The sequence below is a fragment of the Anneissia japonica genome, unplaced genomic scaffold (assembly GCF_011630105.1).
Source record: "Anneissia japonica isolate Jap-2015-1 unplaced genomic scaffold, ASM1163010v1 scaffold1509_len713820_cov188, whole genome shotgun sequence".
NCBI classification, from domain to species: Eukaryota; Metazoa; Echinodermata; class Crinoidea; order Comatulida; family Comatulidae; genus Anneissia; species Anneissia japonica.
Genome location: NW_022737632.1, coordinates 235185 through 257789, shown reverse-complemented (window position 1 = coordinate 257789; position 22605 = coordinate 235185). Strand labels below are relative to the sequence as shown.

The window sequence follows — 22605 nt, the reverse complement described above, 5'->3', positions numbered from 1 at the left end:
CCCAATAAAAAAAATTATTAGTTTATCACCCTCACGCTCATGCCTTTTATGGTACTAAAAAAAGAAAAAAAAAATTTTCAAATTTTTAAATTTTTTTAAAAAATTGTATTTATTTATTTTTTTCATTTATTTTATTAAATAGTTAGTAGATATTGTTTGCATTATCTAAATCATGTTTTACTTTGAATATCAATGCACCAGCAAACAAACCAAGGGTTATATTTGGCTTTAGCAAAATAAAAAATAAAAAAAAAAGCCTCCCTCCCTCATCACTTTTCCTGCCCAGATAGGGTGATAAACTTATATTTTTTATAGGGCCTTACTAGTACAATCAAAGTGTAAATTTCCAAATGTTTTAAAGCTTATCAGTTTTATTTCTCTGAATGTATTTGTAAAAGTCAACTATACTTCAAATCACACATTGGGCATTTGTAGAGGTAAATTCTTGTACATAAATCAGATGTAGAGTAAAAGGTGACCATATACCTGAGGACCTGCAGTACACTAATAGTTTGACTTAATCGGGTCTATCATAACACCTTATATGAGCTGCTTAATTTAATCCACAATATAAAAAATCCTCTTTAATTATTTAATTACAATTTATGAATTATGTAATTGTAACTGATATTTAACTATTTATTTTTCTTTTCTTGCAGGTATTGATAATACAAATTCCAGGACTCAGATTCCAGGAAGACGAGCAATAAAGAACATTTAACTAAGTCATACTCCCACACAGTGATCTGGGGAACTACAATATCTCCGTCTATTATAAGATATCTAATTAAACTAGCCTCTAACATACGATTGAGTTGAGTAATAGGGACTGCCATGTTAATGCGGGTGACAATTAAATTACTTGTTGAATGTGTGGGACAGCAGTTTGATGTGGGCGACCATTAAATTTCTTGGTGAATGCATGATACTGTTGCTTTGATGCTTGCGACTATATTACATTTCTTGGCGAATACATGAAACTGTTGCTTTGATGCGGTTGACCATTTAATTACTTGGCGAATAAATACATGGTACTGCTGCTTTGATGTGTATGACCATTCAATTACTTGGCCAATACATGTTACTGCTGCTTTGATGTGTATGACCATTCAATTACTTGGTGAATACATGGTACTGCTGCTTTGATGCAGGTGACCATTAAATTGCTGGTGAATACATGGTACTGCTGCTTCGATGCAGGTGACCATAAATTTCATGGTTAATACATGGTACTGGTGAATACATGGTCCTGCCACTTTGATATGGGTGATCTATAAATTGCTTGGTGAATTCATGGTACTGACACTTTGATTTGGGTGACCATTAAATTTCTTGGTGAATACATGGTATTAAATACTACACTTCAATGAGGGTGAAAATGTGGTCTTTCCACTCTGATGCAGGGGCATGATCATTCGATTTTTATGGAATGTTTCGATTGCTGCTTTAATGCGGTTGACCATTCAAATTGCATTCCGTATTCACAACGGGTTGCTGCTTTAATTCCGGTTATCACTCAATTACTTGTTGGATACATGGTATTTCGCTTAAATGCAGGTGACCATAAATTACTTGTTGAATTCGTAAGACCTCTACTTTAAGTATTTAATTACCTCATTGGAAAATCAGCTAGGAATTAATTATGCATGAATGGTTTTGTAAATTAAATACAGAATGATATGTTTAAGGGAATATTAATTTCAGTAATTAAGGTATGAATGAAATTATTCTACCAAGCATATTATTAGAATTTTCATTGTTGGTATTCCGATCGGTGAGAAGATGGTATAATAGGCATCTTTCACAATTCCTGGCCGGATATTTAAGTAAGTGTATAAACAGGATGGTAATATTTATGATTCATAAAATGAGAAATATTGTTAATATCATAGTCATGCTGATATTAGTGTATCTTTATTTTTGACTTAAAAAGTGACCAGCTGAATCCAGTGGCATATCTGGGAGTTTTGAAACGGAGAGGGTAATGGGGTGGGGGATGGGGTCGAAGGTGAAGTGGCGGGGCTCAGTGATTGGTGGGGGGCGTGCCAGCTCGCAAATGATATACTATTATATGATTTATGATGCAAAATACTGAAAAACAAAAATGCTTTGGAAAAAAACAATAACTAGAACATTTGTCAACAAGCAGCTCATTCACGCTGTTGGTGTATATTGGCCAGGATATATTGTAGAATGAAATTATCACTCTGTAATCTTACTGGTGTCGTTGAACTTTGGAAATGTCATTTCACTGAACACATCCGTCATCTAAAAATCAGACTTTGGTATGTTAGTGCATTTTTTGGCTGAGATAATCGTTGGAAATCAGCTGACCATAAAAAATTACAACTGTATTAGTCTTGATGATGCAAAGGATAGCTATATAATAATCTGTTTAACGTAATGTTTACACAAACTGACGTACTAGCGGCCAGGCGATGTGTGTAAAATGTGCCTACTTATCACCTGTCAGCCAATCATGGATAGAGACTTTATGTTGTGCTCACATCTCCAGGCTCATCAGGAAGGGAAATTGCTGTATAAAGAATACCATCAATTAAAGAACTTAAAGAAATATAATTCGATATTTAGAATTGCTATATTAGTAGCTATTAATTGGAAAATAGAACAAAAAATAGTTTCAACTATTTAACAGATGCATTAGCTATATTTCTTGCATAGACCCATAAATTGGCTGGTTATTTATTTAAAGTTTGTAGAAAACGTCTATAAATTAGCAGATCTTTTCAATAAATCTAATACCCTATTTAGACTAGCATCACATCACATTGCGATTGGTTGTAGCAATTGCAACATCTAATCACAATTCACAATCGTGTGTGAAAGCTCACCAATATTAATCGATATCGCAGTTGTTACCCATTGCGATTGGATGCTACTGTCCTTATTACTCCCGATTATCACGGTGTCCGATCGCAACGAATCACAACGAATTCCACAGGAATAGGGTGTAATTGGAGGTTGAAAACTGTTTTGATCCTTGTGAATGAGCAGTTCAATTTGTTGTTTAATTTTTGAAGTTTATTCCAGATTTCAAGGCAGATGGTAAATCCTGTAAAGCCGTGCATTTTAATCACGTAGACAATAGTCGTGTGGCCTTCTTTCTATATCTTTGACATTTTACATTGACAATACCAGCATATTTATTTGATATTTCCTAGACAAATACTTTTGTTTTGTCTTATTATTTATGTATGGTATTTGCAGAAAGTCTAGACTAAAGGAAATTAATAATCGCAAGTTGGGTAGGGTTTCCGGAAGGGTTTCAGGAAATTTTCAATATCTGCTATCCAATTAATTCATAAAACTGAACAAACGTTGAAAATGTTTAGCTAAATTTAGTTCATTTTTCATGGAGGTTTAGCATTATCATTGGCCTGAGTTCCAGACCCAAATTTTGGATTACCCACCCTTTCATTGTGCTTAGTGCATGCCATAGCAAATTTAATTGGTGTCTATGTTATATGTGCTTCCAGAAACCAAGTTTACTCTCTCTATCCCTTTATTTATTCTTACAAAATAGTATGTTTGATCATAGAGTTATATAGATCCATGGTTTGGGGAGGTAGAGTCACAACATGTAATGATCCTGCTTGCATGTATTCTTCAACTCTATTGGATTTTTTTTTGTTGAACCAAAAAAATATGTAGGCTTACTTGCTACTTTTGAGTTGCTACATTCTTCAGCTATTTTTTTTTTTTTTTTTAAATCTTGATAAATAGTGACTAATGTTGTATGCAAATGTATGCAGACTGCCACATTTCGTTGTACATAATGATGCAGCATTATCTAGCACTAACCTACTTCGAATGTTATGGCATTTACTTCCAGAAATTAGTATCATTCGTCTCGCCAACAGCAGAACTCCCAATCTACCATGTGATGTACTAGTCTTGCGATTGGTTAAACCATGGTTAAACATTTCTCTTTGTTTCTTTCTCTAGTGTGGAGTGACTGATGAAAGAGCTGTTAGGCAATAAGGAGGAGGGGAATCCGTCAGGTTCTGATAGTAACATCATGGAGGTATTAATAATAATAATAATAATAATAATAATAATAATAAAACAGTTTGCTCTCAAAACTGTGACAGAATGTATTTAATTTTTCTTTAAGAATAACTGTTAATTTTTTTCACTACATTTGTGTTTTATTTTGAGGTGGGGGTGGGGGAAAGAATTTGTATTTTTCTCACAATTTTATAACAGTGTGTGACACAAAACCACTCTTTAGTTACCATGATGCACAGATCCAAATTGGGGTATGTGGAATCTATACTGCTTTGTTATAGCTGGGGAGGGGGAGAGTTAGTCAGAATTAGGAAGGGGAGAGTTAGTCAGAACTGGGAGGGAATAGTTAGTCAGAACTGGGGAGGAGTAGAGTTAGTCAGAACTGGAGAGAGGGTAGAGTTAGTTAGAATTGGGGAGAAGGTAGAGTTAGTCAGAACTGGAGAGGGGGTAGAGTTAGTCAGAACTGGAGTGGGGGAGACGCTGACCTTGCATGTGTGCTACCCTGGATGATGCTTCATTTGTGCTTGCTATTAAATGAAACATAAAGCAATTAACAGCTAATGGCTCTGTGAAGAGGAAGCTGTAAAAGTTTAGAGATAAATTATTATGCAAAATCATTGCCATTGTTTATACTGTACATACAGAAAAGTAGCCTTAATGGGCAGTAGCATAGGGATGTATACTCACTACTAATAAATTGCTTGAGATGGGAGTGGGACTGTAATATCGGTCTATCAGTTGTGGACAGTTCTATAATGTGCCTTATAATTTGATTGATTGATTGATTGATTGCTTGATTAAATCATTCAGTCCATGTACTTACAAGATTAACTTCAACCACCTGCAAATTTGAATTACTTAATTATGAACATTCTTCATTTTGTATTTTAAGACATTGGGTGATATTTAGGTCTTAAATATTTTATACAAAGGTCCATCTGTATATTGAATAGTTACATTTTTACCAACACACCAAAAGAAGTAAATTAATACAGACACCCATATGCAATGCATTATAACAGATATGTACCCACAGGAATCTTGACACTGTAAAGATTCCCCACAGTCACATTCTACACAAACATCCTCCTGCAATCAGATTCCCCATAGACACACCCACAGATACATCCCCCTTACATATGTGGCAAAGACAAGCCAAACCAGTCACTCATTGCAAATTGTGTTTCAGAGATAATGGCCAAAACATGCTGGAATGTCAACATTTTTAGAATCTATTTTATTGCTCTAAGCTAAACTTTATATATTTATACATCATGCTATGTTATTATTTTGCCCATTTTCAATGTTAAAACAACAATTTTTAACAATTTGGTGATGGTTTATGAGAAATACTATTCTTTAAACAGCCGTATGTTTAAACTCTTTTTTGAAAGGAGTTACTAGTTTGGCTCATCTCTGCCATAAATATGTGTACTTTGAATTTATGTTCAAACATGGATGGTATGTAGTTTCTGTCTCTTATACACATCTAGATGTGTATAAGAGACAGCGCAAATGATATACTATTATATGATTTATGATGCAAAATACTGAAAAACAAAAATGCTTTGGAAAAAAACAATAACTAGAACATTTGTCAACAAGCAGCTCATTCACGCTGTTGGTGTATATTGGCCAGGATATATTGTAGAATGAAATTATCACTCTGTAATCTTACTGGTGTCGTTGAACTTTGGAAATGTCATTTCACTGAACACATCCGTCATCTAAAAATCAGACTTTGGTATGTTAGTGCATTTTTTGGCTGAGATAATCGTTGGAAATCAGCTGACCATAAAAAATTACAACTGTATTAGTCTTGATGATGCAAAGGATAGCTATATAATAATCTGTTTAACGTAATGTTTACACAAACTGACGTACTAGCGGCCAGGCGATGTGTGTAAAATGTGCCTACTTATCGCCTGTCAGCCAATCAGTGATAGAGACTTTATGTTGTGCTCACATCTCCAGGCTCATCAGGAAGGGAAATTGCTGTATAATTTCGTCGGAATTGATGAAAACTATCTAAAATGTGCAATTTATAGAGGAAATTGTCCTACCGTAACAAGAAATGCGCGCAAAGAATTTGAGAATTTTAGGCACTTTCTGAGGACGCATTTGTCAAGGAGTGGAGAAAGATTTCCAAAGATGGATATTTTCCCCTTGACCCCGGTGTTTTTTAATTCTAATTTCGTTGGAATTTATCAAAACTCCCTAAAATGTGCAATTTTTTTAGGGAATTGGGCCATGTTAACAAGAAATGCGCGCAAAATTTGAGGTTTTTAGGCACTTTCAGGGGATGAAAGGGAATTTATAAAGGGGGGGGGGGAAAGATTTTTAAAAGATAGATATTTTCTCCTTGTCCCCCAGTGGTTACGCCATAGGGCAGCCAAAGGAGTTATGACAGTTTTTGAAGTGGAGAATGGGTTGCATGGGTGTTGTGAGTCTGGTCATTATGATATCTTCCTTTTTATTTTTGTCTTTATTTTTCTCTTCTCTTTTTCTTTCCTTTTCTTTTCCTCTTCTTTCTCTTTCCCTCCCTCTCCCCTCTTTCTTTTCTCTTATTACCCAGCCCGGTACGACGGCTTGGTTGGCCCGGTAAAAACTGTCAGGGGAGGGGCAGTTGTCCCCCCCCCCCCCCCGCGCCTGTTACGACACTGGCTAACACGCCAATCATCCCCCCCAATGAAAAATATTTTTCTACGCCACTGTGAAAATAGCAAATCAATTTGAAATAACTTGCTCATTTACTGTAACTTCAAAATTTACTTTAAATTCAAAATTATTGAACAGTGTTGCTGTGTAATGAATTGTGTTTGTAGGCCTCTCCAAATTTATTAAAACCAAATCATTACTGAATTAGTTCATCTCTTATGCTCTATGCTTGTCTATATTCCTTCTCTGCAATCCATTCATAATAATTATCCATGTTTAAATACAAGATTAAAATAGGGAAACAAAATGACACCAAAATATATAGCTTTCAATTTTAATACTGTATTTTCAAGATCAGTTATACAAAATAATTCTTATATACTGCATACCTTTGTTCTTAATATTAACAAAATAGATTATGAACATCATTGCTATTTGTGGGGGAAGAAACAACCAATAATTGATAATTGTTCAAAAAAGGATAAAAACGTTCCCTCACAAGCATCCTCACACTTTACTAAGAAAAAATTACACTTAATTAGTTAAAAATATCACTCTGTGCCCAAGGTGAAGTATAACCCCATTACCCCAGCTAACATCCCTCATTCCTATCCTAGTCCAATCTAGCCCTCCCCTAGGTTAATATCCATAGATCCACTGTTAGCCTGTGGGCAAGACACCTCGTCCATATTATATTTCTCAATAACAGGTAGCAGGTATACGAATGCCAATGTACATGGTGCTAGTCTGCAGCATACTGGAAAGTGGAATAATCTGGGTTGAGTATGCAGGGGCGGATTTAGTGGGGCCTGCCCCCCCCCCCTTTTGGGAGGTAAAAAAAAAAGGAAGAGAGAGAAAAGGAAAAAAATGATAGCCCAGGAGGCCTCAAATGTTATGTTCCGGCGTCTAGGACACAAAATTTCGCGGGGGAATCCCCCCGCAAAATTCCACCCTTTCGGACATTTCTGGATCCGCCCCTGGTATGCATCCCCTTCCTACCACAGTAGCATATTAGTTAAATTAATTGGGGAAAATTATCACAGAGTTTTCATTGGAATAGGTATTTCATTCCTTATTCACAATTTCCGTACCTCCCCAGGCCAAAACCAACCTACGCCTCGGAGCAAGGTGATTGATATGATCGGGATAATAAAGTAAATTGCATAGAGTCGTTGGCATTAATAAAACCGACATATTAATATTAAAATAAATAATAAACCATAATAATATGCACAATTATATTCAATTATGCAATGTATAAAGAAAACTAAACTAATTTTATTCCATATTAATTTAACCGAGCATAATTCAGTCTACTGTCTGCTACAAAATATAAATTATCATAATATTATTGCTCCAATATCCCAACTCCTGTTTTTTTCATTTATATATTAGCCTCATTTTCCAACAGCTTCCACTGATTGATATATGTACACAAAATTAATGCCTACGCCTACGCAGATACCCATCTTTTAGTAATCAAGTATGTAATGGCAAATGCTGTCTGTAGTGCTATTATTTTCGGCTGTATATTTTAATGCTATTTGAAGTTTAATGATACCTGAAGGGGAGGTCTGTCTCCTGGTCTTCTAATATTTTGGTTAGGCTCACTTATAAATTATTAATCCTTATGCTTGCAAACTCTATACACACATTCGCATGTAACAACATTTTTATTAGGCCACAGTCAGCCATGTTAAGATTCATGATGACGGCTGTAGGCCTGTTTTGCTTCCTATTTATATTTGACCAATAAGAAGGACCGGTTTCGTTCACATGACCCAGCATCTTGTCATGAAGAGCATTTGTACAGGCAATTTTGTCTGGGCATGTGCCTCAATCATAGTTCCTGCTTAAATTAATAATGACACTTTTATTTTTCCTTGGCCTTTATGTCCATGAGGGTATTAAACCTCCATGATTTGTCTAATTTACTGCGATTTAGGTACAGGTCTTTACGATACAAGATGTAATGCAGGAAAGGTGTACGTGCACAACTAGTATTACCACATGTCAAATATGTTTGTAAGCAGTGGGGTACGTCAGGTGAAGGGGCATAGAGCACACTCCTCTGAAAAAGTTTGCAGCCCACCCATATAGCTAAAATTAACTCGGGTAACTTGGTTCTCGCAGCTAGTACTCCCAACCCCTAACTTAACCATTTTCCCAATCCGCACTCCCCATCGCCATCTTAATACTTGTAGCTACATCACTGTTTGTATGTTTGCAAGTTCAATAGTAATACAGACTGCTACACCATGAAGCAAGCCCAATATTTTCTGTTAAGTTTTTTTGTGCATTGTTTACAAAAATATCCTTGATGTTTACCCATGCAAAAATCATAGTATGCTTGTTAAATGTAAATATACGTACTGTATCTGTTAGCATTCTTTCTTTAGGCAATCAGAGCAAGGTAAAACAAACCCCACCCCAGATCTTCTTTGTTAACATTCCCATAGTCACTGTATATTGAGGCAATTATATCACAACCAACAGAAGTACAAAAGAAAGATGAATATCGCTTTTAAATGATGCCCTCTGGTGGCCATTTTAACTGCTTGACGAGGCCTCCTTTTGGTCGTGCATTCCCGCCATACTTCTCCAGGCTGTGTTCAGGACACGAGGACCGCCATCCTACTTCAGAACTTGTCGTTCGCGGGAAGGGCATGGGCGACGGATACACCTTGATGTATCGGGATATCGGCGTTATTGGTGGAAGTATTAATGCAGCGGGTAGTTCGATCTTTTTTGTCTCTTTCTTTACAAAATCATCTTTAACCAGCTGGAAGAAATAAATAAATAACAAGACATACAAAATTAATCTACCAATCATTTTGACAGGTTATGATTTCACAATTTTACTTGAATGTTGTCTTTTAATATTTTATTATTAAAAAACATAAACAATATCAACAATGTACACATAAAAAAAATTCAGACCAAATCTTCATCGACCACCACCACCACCCATAGCACAATAAAGAAATCGTTTGTCTTTTTCAAGGTTGAAAACAATACCTTTTATCATTATGAATATAATCCTTCAAATATAGAATACATTTGTGAGAATAAACAAGCTGAAGATGAATCTCTCTGTTGCCTCAAGTGGACTACAATACAAGAACTTTTTATATATTTATAGTCTTAAGTTCATTGATCAAGTAACATAAGGTCAACAACTTATAAATCTAGAGCAATCGATTGCTAAGCAAACAAATCATTATTACAATCATGTTTCCCTAAAAAGTTTTCTCAGTCATTTTTGAAATAATTAACCTAATTCACCTATTACAATAATAGATTGAATAGTGGATTGAACCATTCACGACTAGTCCTTAATAGGTATGTCCCCTGAATAGGGGCAACCCTATTAAGGGGACACTACCAAAAATGTAAAATTGTTCCTTTAATATGGAATTTTGGCATGTTTTCATATAATGATGACATACATTCTTTATAATTTTAATTTTGTTACTGACATAGAATCAGTTACAGTAGAATTAGAACAAATTTATAGCAATAATTTGCAATGAAAATACAATTCATTTCCCAATCTTATTTCATGATATATTGTTAATGACCAAATATTCTTTTTCTTAATATTGAGCTTTCTATTGGATGGATGAAACATGAATAGAGTCACAACTTAGAATTAAGAAGGGTGCATTTTATGGTAAGGATTAGATAAAGAAATCCCCATGGTTAAGGGTCAAAATTGACAAGATTGGTTTATACTGTACTAACACATGTAGTAGGCCATACTTCCCAGGGCATACTAATGTTCACTCAAGTATTCAAGGGACAAAATTCTGGTTTATTGCTCAAAAGGTCTCAAAATATAAAGTTGAATGAATTTTTCTTATTTTGAGACTGCTTTACTTGTTATTCAATGAAAAAAATTAAGTGTCTCCTTAATAGGGGTTATTCACCCATTTGACACACTCAGAAAGTGTCACCGTCTCCTTAATAGGAGTTGATCGTAGTGTTTAAAGATATATTTCCCCTCATTTCATGGACAAGTACCCACTTAATAAGGGTGTCCCAAAGGATGGGTTCTACTCTATTTTAAAGATGTTTGTAGTAAAAATTATGTAACTTAGTGAAAACTGAAATTTTTAGATGTTTATCTCACTGCAAGTGAGTAACTTACTTGATCTTTTTAAATAAACAATTTTTGAATTGATTTTGTATCAACAGACATTGTTGATACTTTCTTCATAGAGTTTAAATAATAATTATAATGATGAAAAGCAATAAAATGAAGCTGAAGATAAAAATCAGTTACGCTCAAAATGTGTATTTAATTGTTAATTTAATGAGTAGATCTAATCAAATTTCTACTAGCTTTTGTAAGGATGTTTTATGTTATGTTAGTGAGCAATTACTGTACATCGTGCATTTCCTTTCGGTTACGAACTGGATGTCTAGACTGACGAGCAAAATTCTTAGATTTCACACCAGACTGATATTCTCCATGATAAATGCTAATGATCCAGAGAAATATAACTTAACAATATATTATTAAATATTTATGTTTCCACTGGCATTCTCTTAGAGTTGACATTTAGGAAGTCTGTATAAAGTTTAACACGTTTCTATATTTAGTCTTCCTCTTCAAATTTCTGCCTTGTAATAGAATTACACACATAGGCCCTTACATAGGTAATAAGTCAGTACACACTATGACTCTATAATGTTGCTGTGTTTAAGGTGGTATAAGCCAATTTTACAGCCAGCTCGTCTCAGTAATTACGGAATTGAAGCAGTCATCATATTCAAATTGGATTTCCTTCTAAAAGGTCTCAATTTCTTACTACGGATGACCAGCTAAGAGAGCTAGTCCGATGAAAGAAAAATGTTAAAATATGAAGCAATAAAAAAATATTAATGTAAGACAGCGTCTCACAAATAATTGCATATGGTTCTTTCTTGTGGGTTAGCCAACATTATTTTTATTCAAATTATGGAAAACGTCTCCAATACGCCTACAAATAATGGATAAATAATAAAATATACCATTTTAACAAATAAACAAACAAAAGATTTATTATATAATTAGACAATTTATCCTTACAATTTTTGTTAAATTGGAAATACCTAACATGGCAATGGCAATTCTGTATATTTTTATGTTTTGAGCTGATGAAATACTTTCAAGCTGTTCGAACAAGCCGAATCCAGCAATAACGTGAAGTAGATATTCCATACTATACATATCACACAGAGTTACCATAACACATGTTTAATCCATTTACTTTAGTATATTTTTAGCTTTCAACACCCAGTGAAGAGACATATTTGGGCACCTGTCTTGTACGCCTTATACCACAGTGTTTCATGCTCACACCTGGGAAATTAAACACGAAATGAAATTAACATGTAGGCCAATACTAATTTTTTTATTCAGTCTAGGGAACCTCAGATGAAGCGTAACCCACGCCATTCACTTGTTTTTACGCTTTAAGTTCGCAACGAAACAACACATACTGACAATGAATGTTCACATTCAGCCTATATATTGATTGAAATGTTCACTTCAATTGTGTGTTCAAAGAAATAAAGATAGAATACGTCAGAGTGGGTTTTTTTCTTAAATAACAGACACTAAACCACGCAATTCTGTAATAATGTGGTAATAATCAGGATATTGCCAGGCAAGGGCCATCTGCCAATATCCGGGAGAGGTCAGAGGGTTTCCGTGATCCAGGAAATTTTGGCCAAATCAAGCTATTCTCAGGTGTTATAAAATGTATTATGCCCATAGAAATTAAAAGAAAATATAATTTTTTTTTCTTTTCTAGTCAGACAAAAAAGCCACGGCTAATAAAGGCTTAGCTTAATGATTAAGGCCTCTTCTCCCACTGGCAACATTGCAGGCCTTGTGCATTCAGCAGAAAATCTCTTTTTTAAATTAGAAAAAAACAGTAAAAAAATAATATGAAAACAGAATAACGTTGTTTAACATGAAATGACAAACTAAATATTTCTCCCCATTACAAACCCCTCGGGAAAACCCCTCTGCCTGGTAGTAATAGGCTTATTAATTCTGTACAGATGTTTTTGCAAGAACATAAGAAATGTCCACTTTCCTCTTACTATCAAAAGCAGAGGTGTAACGTTTGAAGGGAGTATTTTTATGGGTTTTTTTTACACAGTAATTCAAAAGGCCCATCGCGACCAATATATGGGACTAAAAACTCTGATAGGCCTAAATATCATGTGGCTATTTAAGGCCTCGGGGTCCCTGGCTTTGGCAAGTAAAAGCTGAAACAACACTGAACAAAACCTCTTATGGCAAATTTAAATTATAGTTCTCAAGCTATGGATGGCATTAAATTATTTAACAATAATTGTCGGGACAATGTTATAAAGTTTTGAGTCTCTTTAATCGGTCTATCCCATAATTCCCCCGTTAAACCGAATTAAACCTTGACTGTCTACAAAAATGAAACTACAAATCTCATCATAAATTAAGTTTGAAGTAAAAAAAACCAGTTAATTATAGCAGCGATCACTGATTATAGTATAGGATTTCATCATCAGTTGCAGCGGGATTTATGGACCAATGAAAAATTACAGTGCATCTTTAACATAATGTAGTTTTTCATGGGGCGGGAGATTTTGCTCCCCACTACCCTTAGTCATGCTGCAACAATGATAATCCATTTGGCCGAGTTCGTCAATTCACCCATGATGCTCTCTAGATTTTCACCACAGATTATTCCAAAGGGAGGTATTATATCGTTAAAATGCATTGTATTTTTTGGACCGAAAGCCTTTATAATCAGAATAAACTCCCGTTTTGAAGGCTGTAATACTATGAGCACAAACTTGATGAGTGTATTTCAATATTCCAATTATTTACTTTAATATCAATCTTAACAATTAATTGAAAGTATATTTTCCTTGTTAATTAAAATGCACATAAATTTGTTTCCTATATTCTTTGCAAAAATCCATAAATTGACTTTTAATCAATTAAATAAAAAGTCCATAAAAATGAGTGAAATCTGATCTGTGCCTTATTGCAATTTTTATAACTTATTTCATCCTCTCAAATGAGCAATTTAAGGCTTTAATTAAACTTTTGAATGTAGGCCTATGTTACATCCTAACAATTCATTGCAATTCCTATGTTCTGTCTTTAAATATAACATGTAATTTACAAATTAATATTTTACAAGAGATAATCCCTGGATGAAACCTAAACTGGTATCTATTACTTACGGTGGATTACTTTTATGGGGCACGTTTTCGGTCACCTGTCTTTCATCGAATATTATGTCACAGTTTCATTAGGATGATTACAATGCGTTTGTATGATATGACGACATTAATCCTGGCCTATAGGCAGACACTTGGACTAATGTTGGACATGATATCTAGGTTAATGCCCTTAAGCTGTTCTTGGTAAAACATATATATGTGTCTTAAGCCTATTTAATGAATTAGTACAGCTCCACCCTATTTGATATGTAAATAAGGCTTTAAGAACACCAATGTGAATTAGAAATATTAAAATTACATCACTAAAACTAAATATGTTTGTCATAAATTCAATTAAAATCCTCCAAAATACATTGATTTAAAAGTTAAATAAACTTTCAATGACACACACATCTAAGTTTTTTTTTCTATTACAAGCATTTTTACTATAAAAATTCTTAAACTTTCTGGCAGCCAATTTAAGGGCCGGATCTATATATTTTTTTATAAAGTCATTTTTGAGCTTGCTACTTTGCAAGAAATATATTTTCTTGTTCTAATTTTAGACTGAAAATGCTAATAACTTTTTCAAAAAAAAAAATTCTAATATTGAATTATATTGTTGAAGTTTTGAATTAGCTAAACAAAATACCGTTGAAGTTAATTATTTAACTATATTATATAAACATAAGTATACTATATCTTAATATTATAAAAGGGAAATGTATTGTAAGGCCCAATATACAGTACTCAAAAAAACAGCTGGAATATTGTTTGGAATGAACAACTTATTTTACTAGCTGCTCAGATCCTGGCCAGACTTCCTAGTTGCTGATTGGCCAGAAAACCATTCTTCATAATGTGTTACACAAACAGTGACATCGTCATGTGTAACATGGAAAATATGCTGGTAGAATTTATGAAATTGTAACAGGATTTTGTTACAAAATTATCAACACCTAAACGTGATGAAGAAGACTAAATGTCGATTAGCAGATTACCAGGGGCTCACTCTTAAATATGTTTATAGGGGAGAACAGATGCGAAATTCATGGGAGAATGCTTTAGCTTGCTTCCTAATGCATAAGTATAGGAAACTAAGTGAACAATGTATAAAAATAAATTATGAAAATAAATAAAGATGAGGTGAATAATGGCAATGATGATGATGATGGTGATGTTTCATAGTAATAATGATAATTATATTTGCTTAATGAAAAGCTATGTTATTCCATGATAAACATGCTGTTTGATTTAGTTTTATTCGGTACTCAAACTTCACAAAGGACAATGAAAAAGTACCAGGATAACCCATAAAGCTGAAAAACAGCTTAATTCCACTGGGGTTTATTAATTTCCAATGGAGTTAGTTGATTGATGGAAGCAAAGACAAAAAAGTATATCACCATGAGTAGCAGACTCTGAGCCCTTACTCCTTCCCCTTTCCATTCACTGTTAATTGATTATTCCATGAATATAAATCTCTTCTAAAACAGATATTCCTCATGCCCCATGCAGGATCTGCCCTTGAAAATGAATATTATTAATATATAGGCCTATTATTCTATTAACACAAATTTACTTACATCCCTGTAGCTTGTCTTCAGAAAACCCCATTCTTTTGGCCACTTTCTTGCAGCAACAATTTCATATTTTATATGATCTTTCCTAAAAAAATGAAGTGAAGTTAAAAAAAATATCTGTGTAGTTTTGTTTATGCAAAGAAACTATGTAAACATTATTAAAACTTTATATCACCTTTCAACAAAGCTAATTTTGATATGTTACTCATGTTGGTAACTCTAAAAATATGATAGTGATGATAAATGAGGATGGATGACAAATAATTATGAATATAAATAGTGATTATTTGCAGTATTTTTCAATTAAGAATGTTAGGCCTAAGATATCAAGTTAAGTAATGTAGCCCAGACTCCAAAAACATGTAGAATAGGAATATCAATATGTACGCTCTTGAATAATTATGACATATGTTATTATACCAATTAACCAATATTTGTAGATCTGAAATATAATAACAAAATGGCTGTACCCTACAAATAGAATACAGTAAGTTGATTTTGCCGTCGATAGTTAAGTTCAAAAGGCAGGTACTTACCAGATTTGATCATTGGCTACAAAATTCGTATTTTCACACGCCTTTCCTATTTTTTCAGCCATGATTTCAGTATGAGAGAAAATGAAATGTTAAATTAACTACCAATTGAGAAGTAGGAAGACCTGAATTTTTACGCTCACGCCTCTTTGGTACAGACTTATCTTGTTTATACTGCTAAGTTGTCGCTAACAGTTGCCATAGCTACACAGAGCGCCACCAACATTGCAATTATCTTGCATATGATTATAATTGCCGGTATTTTCCATTATGACTGATGTGATAAATTAATGCCCTCGGTAACGTGTGTAAAAATAAATTCCTACTCATCTAATATATTAGTAAAATAACACGTAATTACTGAACTATATTATAAATGACTTTTACTTGTATAGGTATATTAAATAATTTAAATTAACAGGTAATTTATTTGAGTGATGAAATAAAAGGATGATGAACCTGTCTTGTGGTTTTACCTGTCTGGGTAAATGGTATGAACCGTCTGGCCCAACCGGCCAGACATGAAAGAAGGTCAAAACGGATTTTGGATGGGATAAAATGCGATATTAAGCTATCACTTGAGGATAATGTAGTGAAACTATTGCGTATATTTCCTGCAGCCAAGACTTTAACTCATAAATGGATGAAATAGACAGGTTTTAATTCCGTATTAAATTACAATTTAGAAGCGAAATTCAGTGAATGTCAGACAGGTATCAAGAGCTCTTCTCGGCTGGGAAAACCGCATAATGTAGACAGGGTGAAGAGTGGAGATTCAAGGCCAGGAAATCCAATCAGCTGAGCTGGCTGAACATCATCAGTGAATAAGCAAATCATGATGTTTGAGAGTTGGGCAGACGATTTCAACATGTCTAGCTTATGTTAGCCAAGTTTTCATGACACCAATGTATTGGTTTACGAGTTTGGAATGGAGCGTAATGCTGAGTCTTTCATATACATACAATTATTGTGTAAGTAGGTAGTAGTACTACTAGAAAAATGATATGCCTGGCCGAAGCCATCTCTTCCTCTATAGACGACTGATTTTACGACCCCGTCGTTGAAAATTAGAGGCCTTGGTTTGGGTGCTCAGCTCACAAACACATTAATTTTCTTATGATTCATCATTATTATTTCTTAAATGTTTTATTCACAAATGTGAAACTCTAAATTCTCGAATGTTTTAAATATATCGCATCTATTGACATAATCATTTTTGCCTTTTTTTAGTCCTACAGTAGCCTGGTTGGTAATATGTTTGTTGCTGGCAATGGTTGTCTTTTCGCACTTCTTTTGACAAGCATCATCAATGTAAAAATGTATGTGTAAACAAAACTTTAGGCCCTAATCCTGCCTAACCTTGTGCTACTGTAAACTTAGGCTAGGCCTACAGTAGGCCTATATGTATACCCCCAGGCATGCATTATGTGTTAATTGAATTTTGTTTGGACGTCTACAAATTTGGATGGAGTGCAATTAAGATGTTTAGTATTGTTGATGGTTCATGCCTGCCCAACTTGCAGTGAGGGACTACTGTAGCTAGGCTGATAATAATTTTGAATGTTTATCTAAATAATTCGGGTAAAATCCAGTTAAATACAATTCTGCAAGTCATCAGTACTGTATGTATCAAGCATGGTTGAGTATGCTGAATAAACTACTACTACCTGTACAGTATGTCATAAAACTCTGCTCAGTTTGTAAATCTGGGCTCACTCAAACATTTTTTTTTTGTTTAGCCAATTGCCTAAATTCAACAAATTTTTTTAGCCAATTGAATATGTCTTTAGCCAAAACTTGACGAAAATTGTTAAAAGTCATCATAAGTTGTCCGAGCTAACTAGAACCTTGGTCAGTGTACAGGGAAAAAAAATCCAATGTTAGTTCATTGGGAGAGAGTTTTTATGACTCAAAATTGTGATTTTAGACATCATAGGATTGACAATCAAAATAACATTTGATAGACGAATTAATATTTTTAGCACACCATTGTAGTACTTTAAAAGTTTGCTGAATATATAACACAAAATGTGAAAATATTACGAAGGCCTAGGAAACTATAATTTTAGTTTGAAAACGATAGGGGCTAGTGGGGATGGTAAAAAATACTATACAAGCGTCATGGAGCAAGGAAAATAGCCTACTTTTCGCTGTAAGTAAAAGCATAGTGTCTAGAAACCCTTATTTTATGCATTTTCAGCATAATTATGTATAGGACGAAGTCCCAGAAAGGTATATTCAAAATTGGCTTGGTTCCGATCGTCTGGAAATGGGCCCGATCGTCTGTCACCCAAATTTTTCACCGCGATAATCGAGGACTTACGATCTGGGCCTAGCCTTGGGAGATTAAAACGTGACTTAGCTTACTGTAGGCCTACTGCTGTCACTCTGCTCTACAGTACATACAAAGCGACTTGCATGGTGCATTCTTAAAACATACATTACTTAAATATATTTTACGTATCAGACAAGAGCACAAAATCATTGATTAAATTATAGAAAACTTAGCTAGGAAGTCGTTATGTACGCGACAGTCGGCTGCCTTTAGGTGTACTCTTGTCAGTTTGCGCCCAAAGGGTATACTACTAGCTAGCCAGCCACTGCCCAGCATCTAACGCACTAAGTTAGCAAATAACATTTTGCGAAGCATGTAATGATGTTTGCAATTAGACTACTAAATGCAACAATACAAATGTTGCATGGCTTTAGCGTTGGTGAAAAATGGAGATTGAACGAAAAAAATATAAAGTACTTTTAGCAAGTGTTTGAAACTTTTAAATGATTTTAAGACTTCGCCAAAATGCAGTTGGTTATTTTTTTGCCAATCTAAAATTATATTTTTCGCCTATGGTGACTTGGCGATCAGTTAGTGTAAGCCCAGCAAATTTCTCTTGTAAATAATAATAATTTAAGTTATAGTATACTGTAGTCCATGAAATACACTATGAAAAATTCTTCAAGGTCTGAACTATAATCCTACTTTTGCCACTATAGAATAATAAAGGCCTGCATAGCGGACTAACCCATAATACAACATTCTTAATACTACAACATACAAATCCAATTTTATTAAATTGCATAAATATGTGAACGCATTTACTGATCATGCCTGTGTTTATAAATCTATCACATAATTTTGTTATTTTTCTGTTGTATCAAAGTAATTATATGTTAAAGATTATTTCATGCACTTTTTATTTTATCGGTGTAAATTTTATTATTAATTATTTTTATACTGATTATTTGGTGTACCCTGGGAAAGGTTTTTGTTCCCAGCATCCAATGTAGACACCGGCCATTGACCGAAACATAGCCTGGCGTGTGTAGGCATTCACCAATTTGCTCAAAAACTATTCATGCATGTTTAAGCGTATGCCAGATTAAGTTCCGTCTGGCAATTTTCACAATGCGTTGAATGTGTGATTTTAATTTAAAAACTAATCCATAGGCTGAGTCCTGTATGTTTAATATACATGTTTTAAGAAGCTGTTTTAAATAATTCTAATAATGATAATAAAACCGTCCTATATAAAATGCAAGGCAAATACTGTAAATTTAGTACTGTAGTATATGATCTAAGTTCATGACTTTTCTATTATATTGATGTACAAATCTAATCGAGAGAGACCGGAAACACTTATGCTTAGAATCAACAATAGGCATTCCGTTCTGGTTCCGGGGGGCCCCTGAGGCACGACTTACGCAAAACTTACTTTCTAATCTATGAAGGAAATACAACCTAGGGCTTGGCAATATGGTCGGCAGTTTGTGGACTAAGTAGTGTTCACTGCATTCGTTCAGTACTATATATTAAGTGCCTGGATTAGGGGTCAGTGGAGGTCACGTATGATTCAGAATATTTTTATAGTATTTTTGTAGTATTAGCTTTGATGTACAAAATCATTTAAGTCTGGTAATTTACATGGATGCTTTATAATTACTGTCTATTTTCCTTAAATACAGTCAATTTGGGATATTTTCTAAATTTTACAGATTAATTCCTACAAATTAAATTATGTAAAATTAAAATGAATATGTATAATGTATCATGGTTATTATACACTGTGTAGTTTTTAATTAAAAAAAAGAAATGTTTGACCCAATCTGGATTTAAACCATAGATTCTTCAGCTATTACCGTTCATTGCTCTGCCAACTTAACCATGAGGCCACACAAGTTACTCAAATGTTTCCATTTTAGGGTGTGTCAAAAGAGATGTCTTTCTCAAGGTAAATTGCTCAATGAGAAAATTAAATTATATCACATGATAATTACAGTAATTATGAACTGTGGATAAATATGTAAGTCTACAGTAACTTCAGAATCGGCTAAACTGTAGGCCTTGCCCTTACCTAATAAGCAGCAGATGTTCCTTATCGAAAGATAAGTATGAATAAACAAACTTGTTGTCATTTTTATTTGCTGCCTTTAAAGTTAGAGAAATTTGTATGAACATAATGTGTTTATTATAATTGTTTTAAACATTTATTTTAGTTCTGAGAGTGATTTTTTTTTCTTTATCAGGAAATGTCTGTCATATTGTATTTCCTTTTAATGCATGTTTAGAGACTATAATGTATGCAGTGATGATGACTATGTGTTGCGTGAAAGCTGGGCACTTACTCACTGCACCAGAATGCCATTGGATGACACGATTGTATGAGGAATGCAGCTCTCAGTCGGCTAAACTGGTAGTAGACCCCGTCACTGCTCTCGTTGTGTTTCAGCTGGAGTGCTGAAATGCAAGACAGTAATGCACCGTCTTTCAGATGAGACGTTAAAGCTGTTGGTTCCATGTGCATTATGGCCCATGTGCATGTTGTTAAAGAACACTGTACACTATACGGCAAAAAGTAGGGGATTGTCTCCCGGTGTCCTGTCCAGTCACCACCAGAATTACCCCACTGGAAATAAGTCTTTTTTAGACTTTCATGGGTTATCCTTGGTGTTTACACCGAATAAGTCCAATACAACGTTACAATGCTGCGCATCGGAATGTTTTAATGACGATCCGTTCAGACTACCATCGACAATCAGCAGGTGGCGTCACGTCGTCTAACACTCATAGCAAGTTGGATTCGTCGGCTGACGGTCGTCCAACGTATTGAGTGCCTGGCTTAAGATGCATTGATTCAAGTACTGTATTATTTTAAAGTTAAAAAGCGAAATGCACAGCGAGGGACTGAAACAACCCTGACCTCGAGGTTGGGAAGCCAAACCACTTAAATGAAATGTTTTTCTATTTGAACTTTTGTCAGTTGATTTTCCTACAGTATCTATTTTTATGTGTTTTGTGATGTACAGTATAACCTTGTATTTAAATGTTGTTTTTTTTTTAATGTAGTTTATTTCTCCATTTCGGAGAATTTTGAACAAAATAGAAATTAAGGGGACATTTCCTTTTTCATTCCCGAAGGTATCCCCTTACAGGGCCCTATTGTAATTAAAACGAAAACAAGGGCTGACATTCCAGTAGTTATGAAACTATGTTACCACATTGTCTCCTTTAATGCTATGTTCACTACAGCACATAAAAGATCTATCATGCATATAATTATTTAAATTAAAGAGCATTCGCTGAAAGTTTACTTACAATTGTTTTGTGTCCTATTTAACAACATCATCGATGTAATCGTGATAGGTCATAGTCTCATTAATATTTTCACAAAATAAACGGTTTATTTAATTTATTTATTGATTGGATTATTAAATGAATATTTAGTTCTGTAGAATTTATTTATCTGTCTGGTCTTGTAATCCCTCAAGTGTGTCATGGATGCTGGAAATTTTTTACCATGTTTAAGCCCTGCCAGACAAGTAGATAATTACATCACTTGCAATAAGATCTTCATGCAAAATACTGGTATTCATTATTTTATTTCTATATTTAAAAAAGAAACAAAATATGTGTACAATCTCTTGGTGGTTGTCAACTGGGCAACAAAACTCCTATTATACAAAGATTTTATGGTTTAAGATAGAAAAATTGTGGCCAGGGGTAATAAATAATAATAAACATGAAGGTCTTTCGTTTCTCATACTGTAGCATTGTGCTAATTAAAATTTTGAAAAAATATTGAAAGATAATTCATCCATGTATGTCAGACACCTTTAATGTCAAAACTTTTATGACAATTCTGGAAGTACTGTATAATCAATCTAGTACGAATTATGCTGGCCCTTCTGTACTGTACCTGATGAGTTATCGTACTGAACGCTTTCCAAATGCTTGCAGAAAAAATCTCGCAAGTAATTTGGGTGGAAATCGAACCCAGGACCTCCAGATAACTAGTCTGGGCTCTTAACCACTCGACCACCAAGCTTGTGCTTGGTGGCTCGTGATGAATATGATCCCCAAGTAGCAGTGGGTACTGCAATGCTATTTTGATGTCATGTTTGCATCAGGAGAAATAATATGAATATAATGAATCAAATTCAGCATGACAAAAAGCTACTGTAGCTACTTTAGACTTGGCACTTAGCTCTCTGCCTTCAGTGAGGGCTAGCCCAGAATCGGTTCTTCAAGGCCATAGCTTAGCCTTCAGGCTCACTATTGTTTGCATTTTCTGGTGCAAGTTTTCGCATCCTCAAATTTT

At 34.3% G+C, this 22605-nt stretch overlaps 2 protein-coding genes and 1 long non-coding RNA gene across 3 annotated transcripts in view; 1 reads left to right on the top strand and 2 right to left on the bottom strand.

Annotated features, from left to right (window-relative positions):
- Positions 1-4147: 4147 nt before the first annotated feature.
- Positions 4148-22570, bottom strand: LOC117117400. The gene is made up of 3 exons (XR_004446900.1): positions 22561-22570; positions 19045-19047; positions 4148-5501 (listed from the first exon to the last, which is right to left on the bottom strand). It is a non-coding gene; the product is annotated as an uncharacterized LOC117117400 (long non-coding RNA).
- LOC117117399 (uncharacterized protein C20orf85-like) lies at positions 7006-16200 on the bottom strand. Its single transcript, XM_033261710.1, has 3 exons — positions 16013-16200; positions 15480-15561; positions 7006-9469 (listed from the first exon to the last, which is right to left on the bottom strand). The coding sequence occupies exons 1-3, from the start codon at positions 16072-16074 to the stop codon at positions 9212-9214; spliced, it is 402 nt and encodes a 133-aa protein (XP_033117601.1). The 5' UTR covers positions 16075-16200; the 3' UTR covers positions 7006-9211.
- The window catches only part of LOC117117398, a 62561-nt gene continuing 56483 nt past the window's right edge, over positions 16528-22605 (top strand). Inside the window, exon 1 of the mRNA XM_033261708.1 lies at positions 16528-16980. Coding sequence (XP_033117599.1) covers positions 16938-16980 — 43 coding nt within the window. The 5' untranslated portion in view covers positions 16528-16937. The remainder of the gene's footprint in view (positions 16981-22605) is intronic.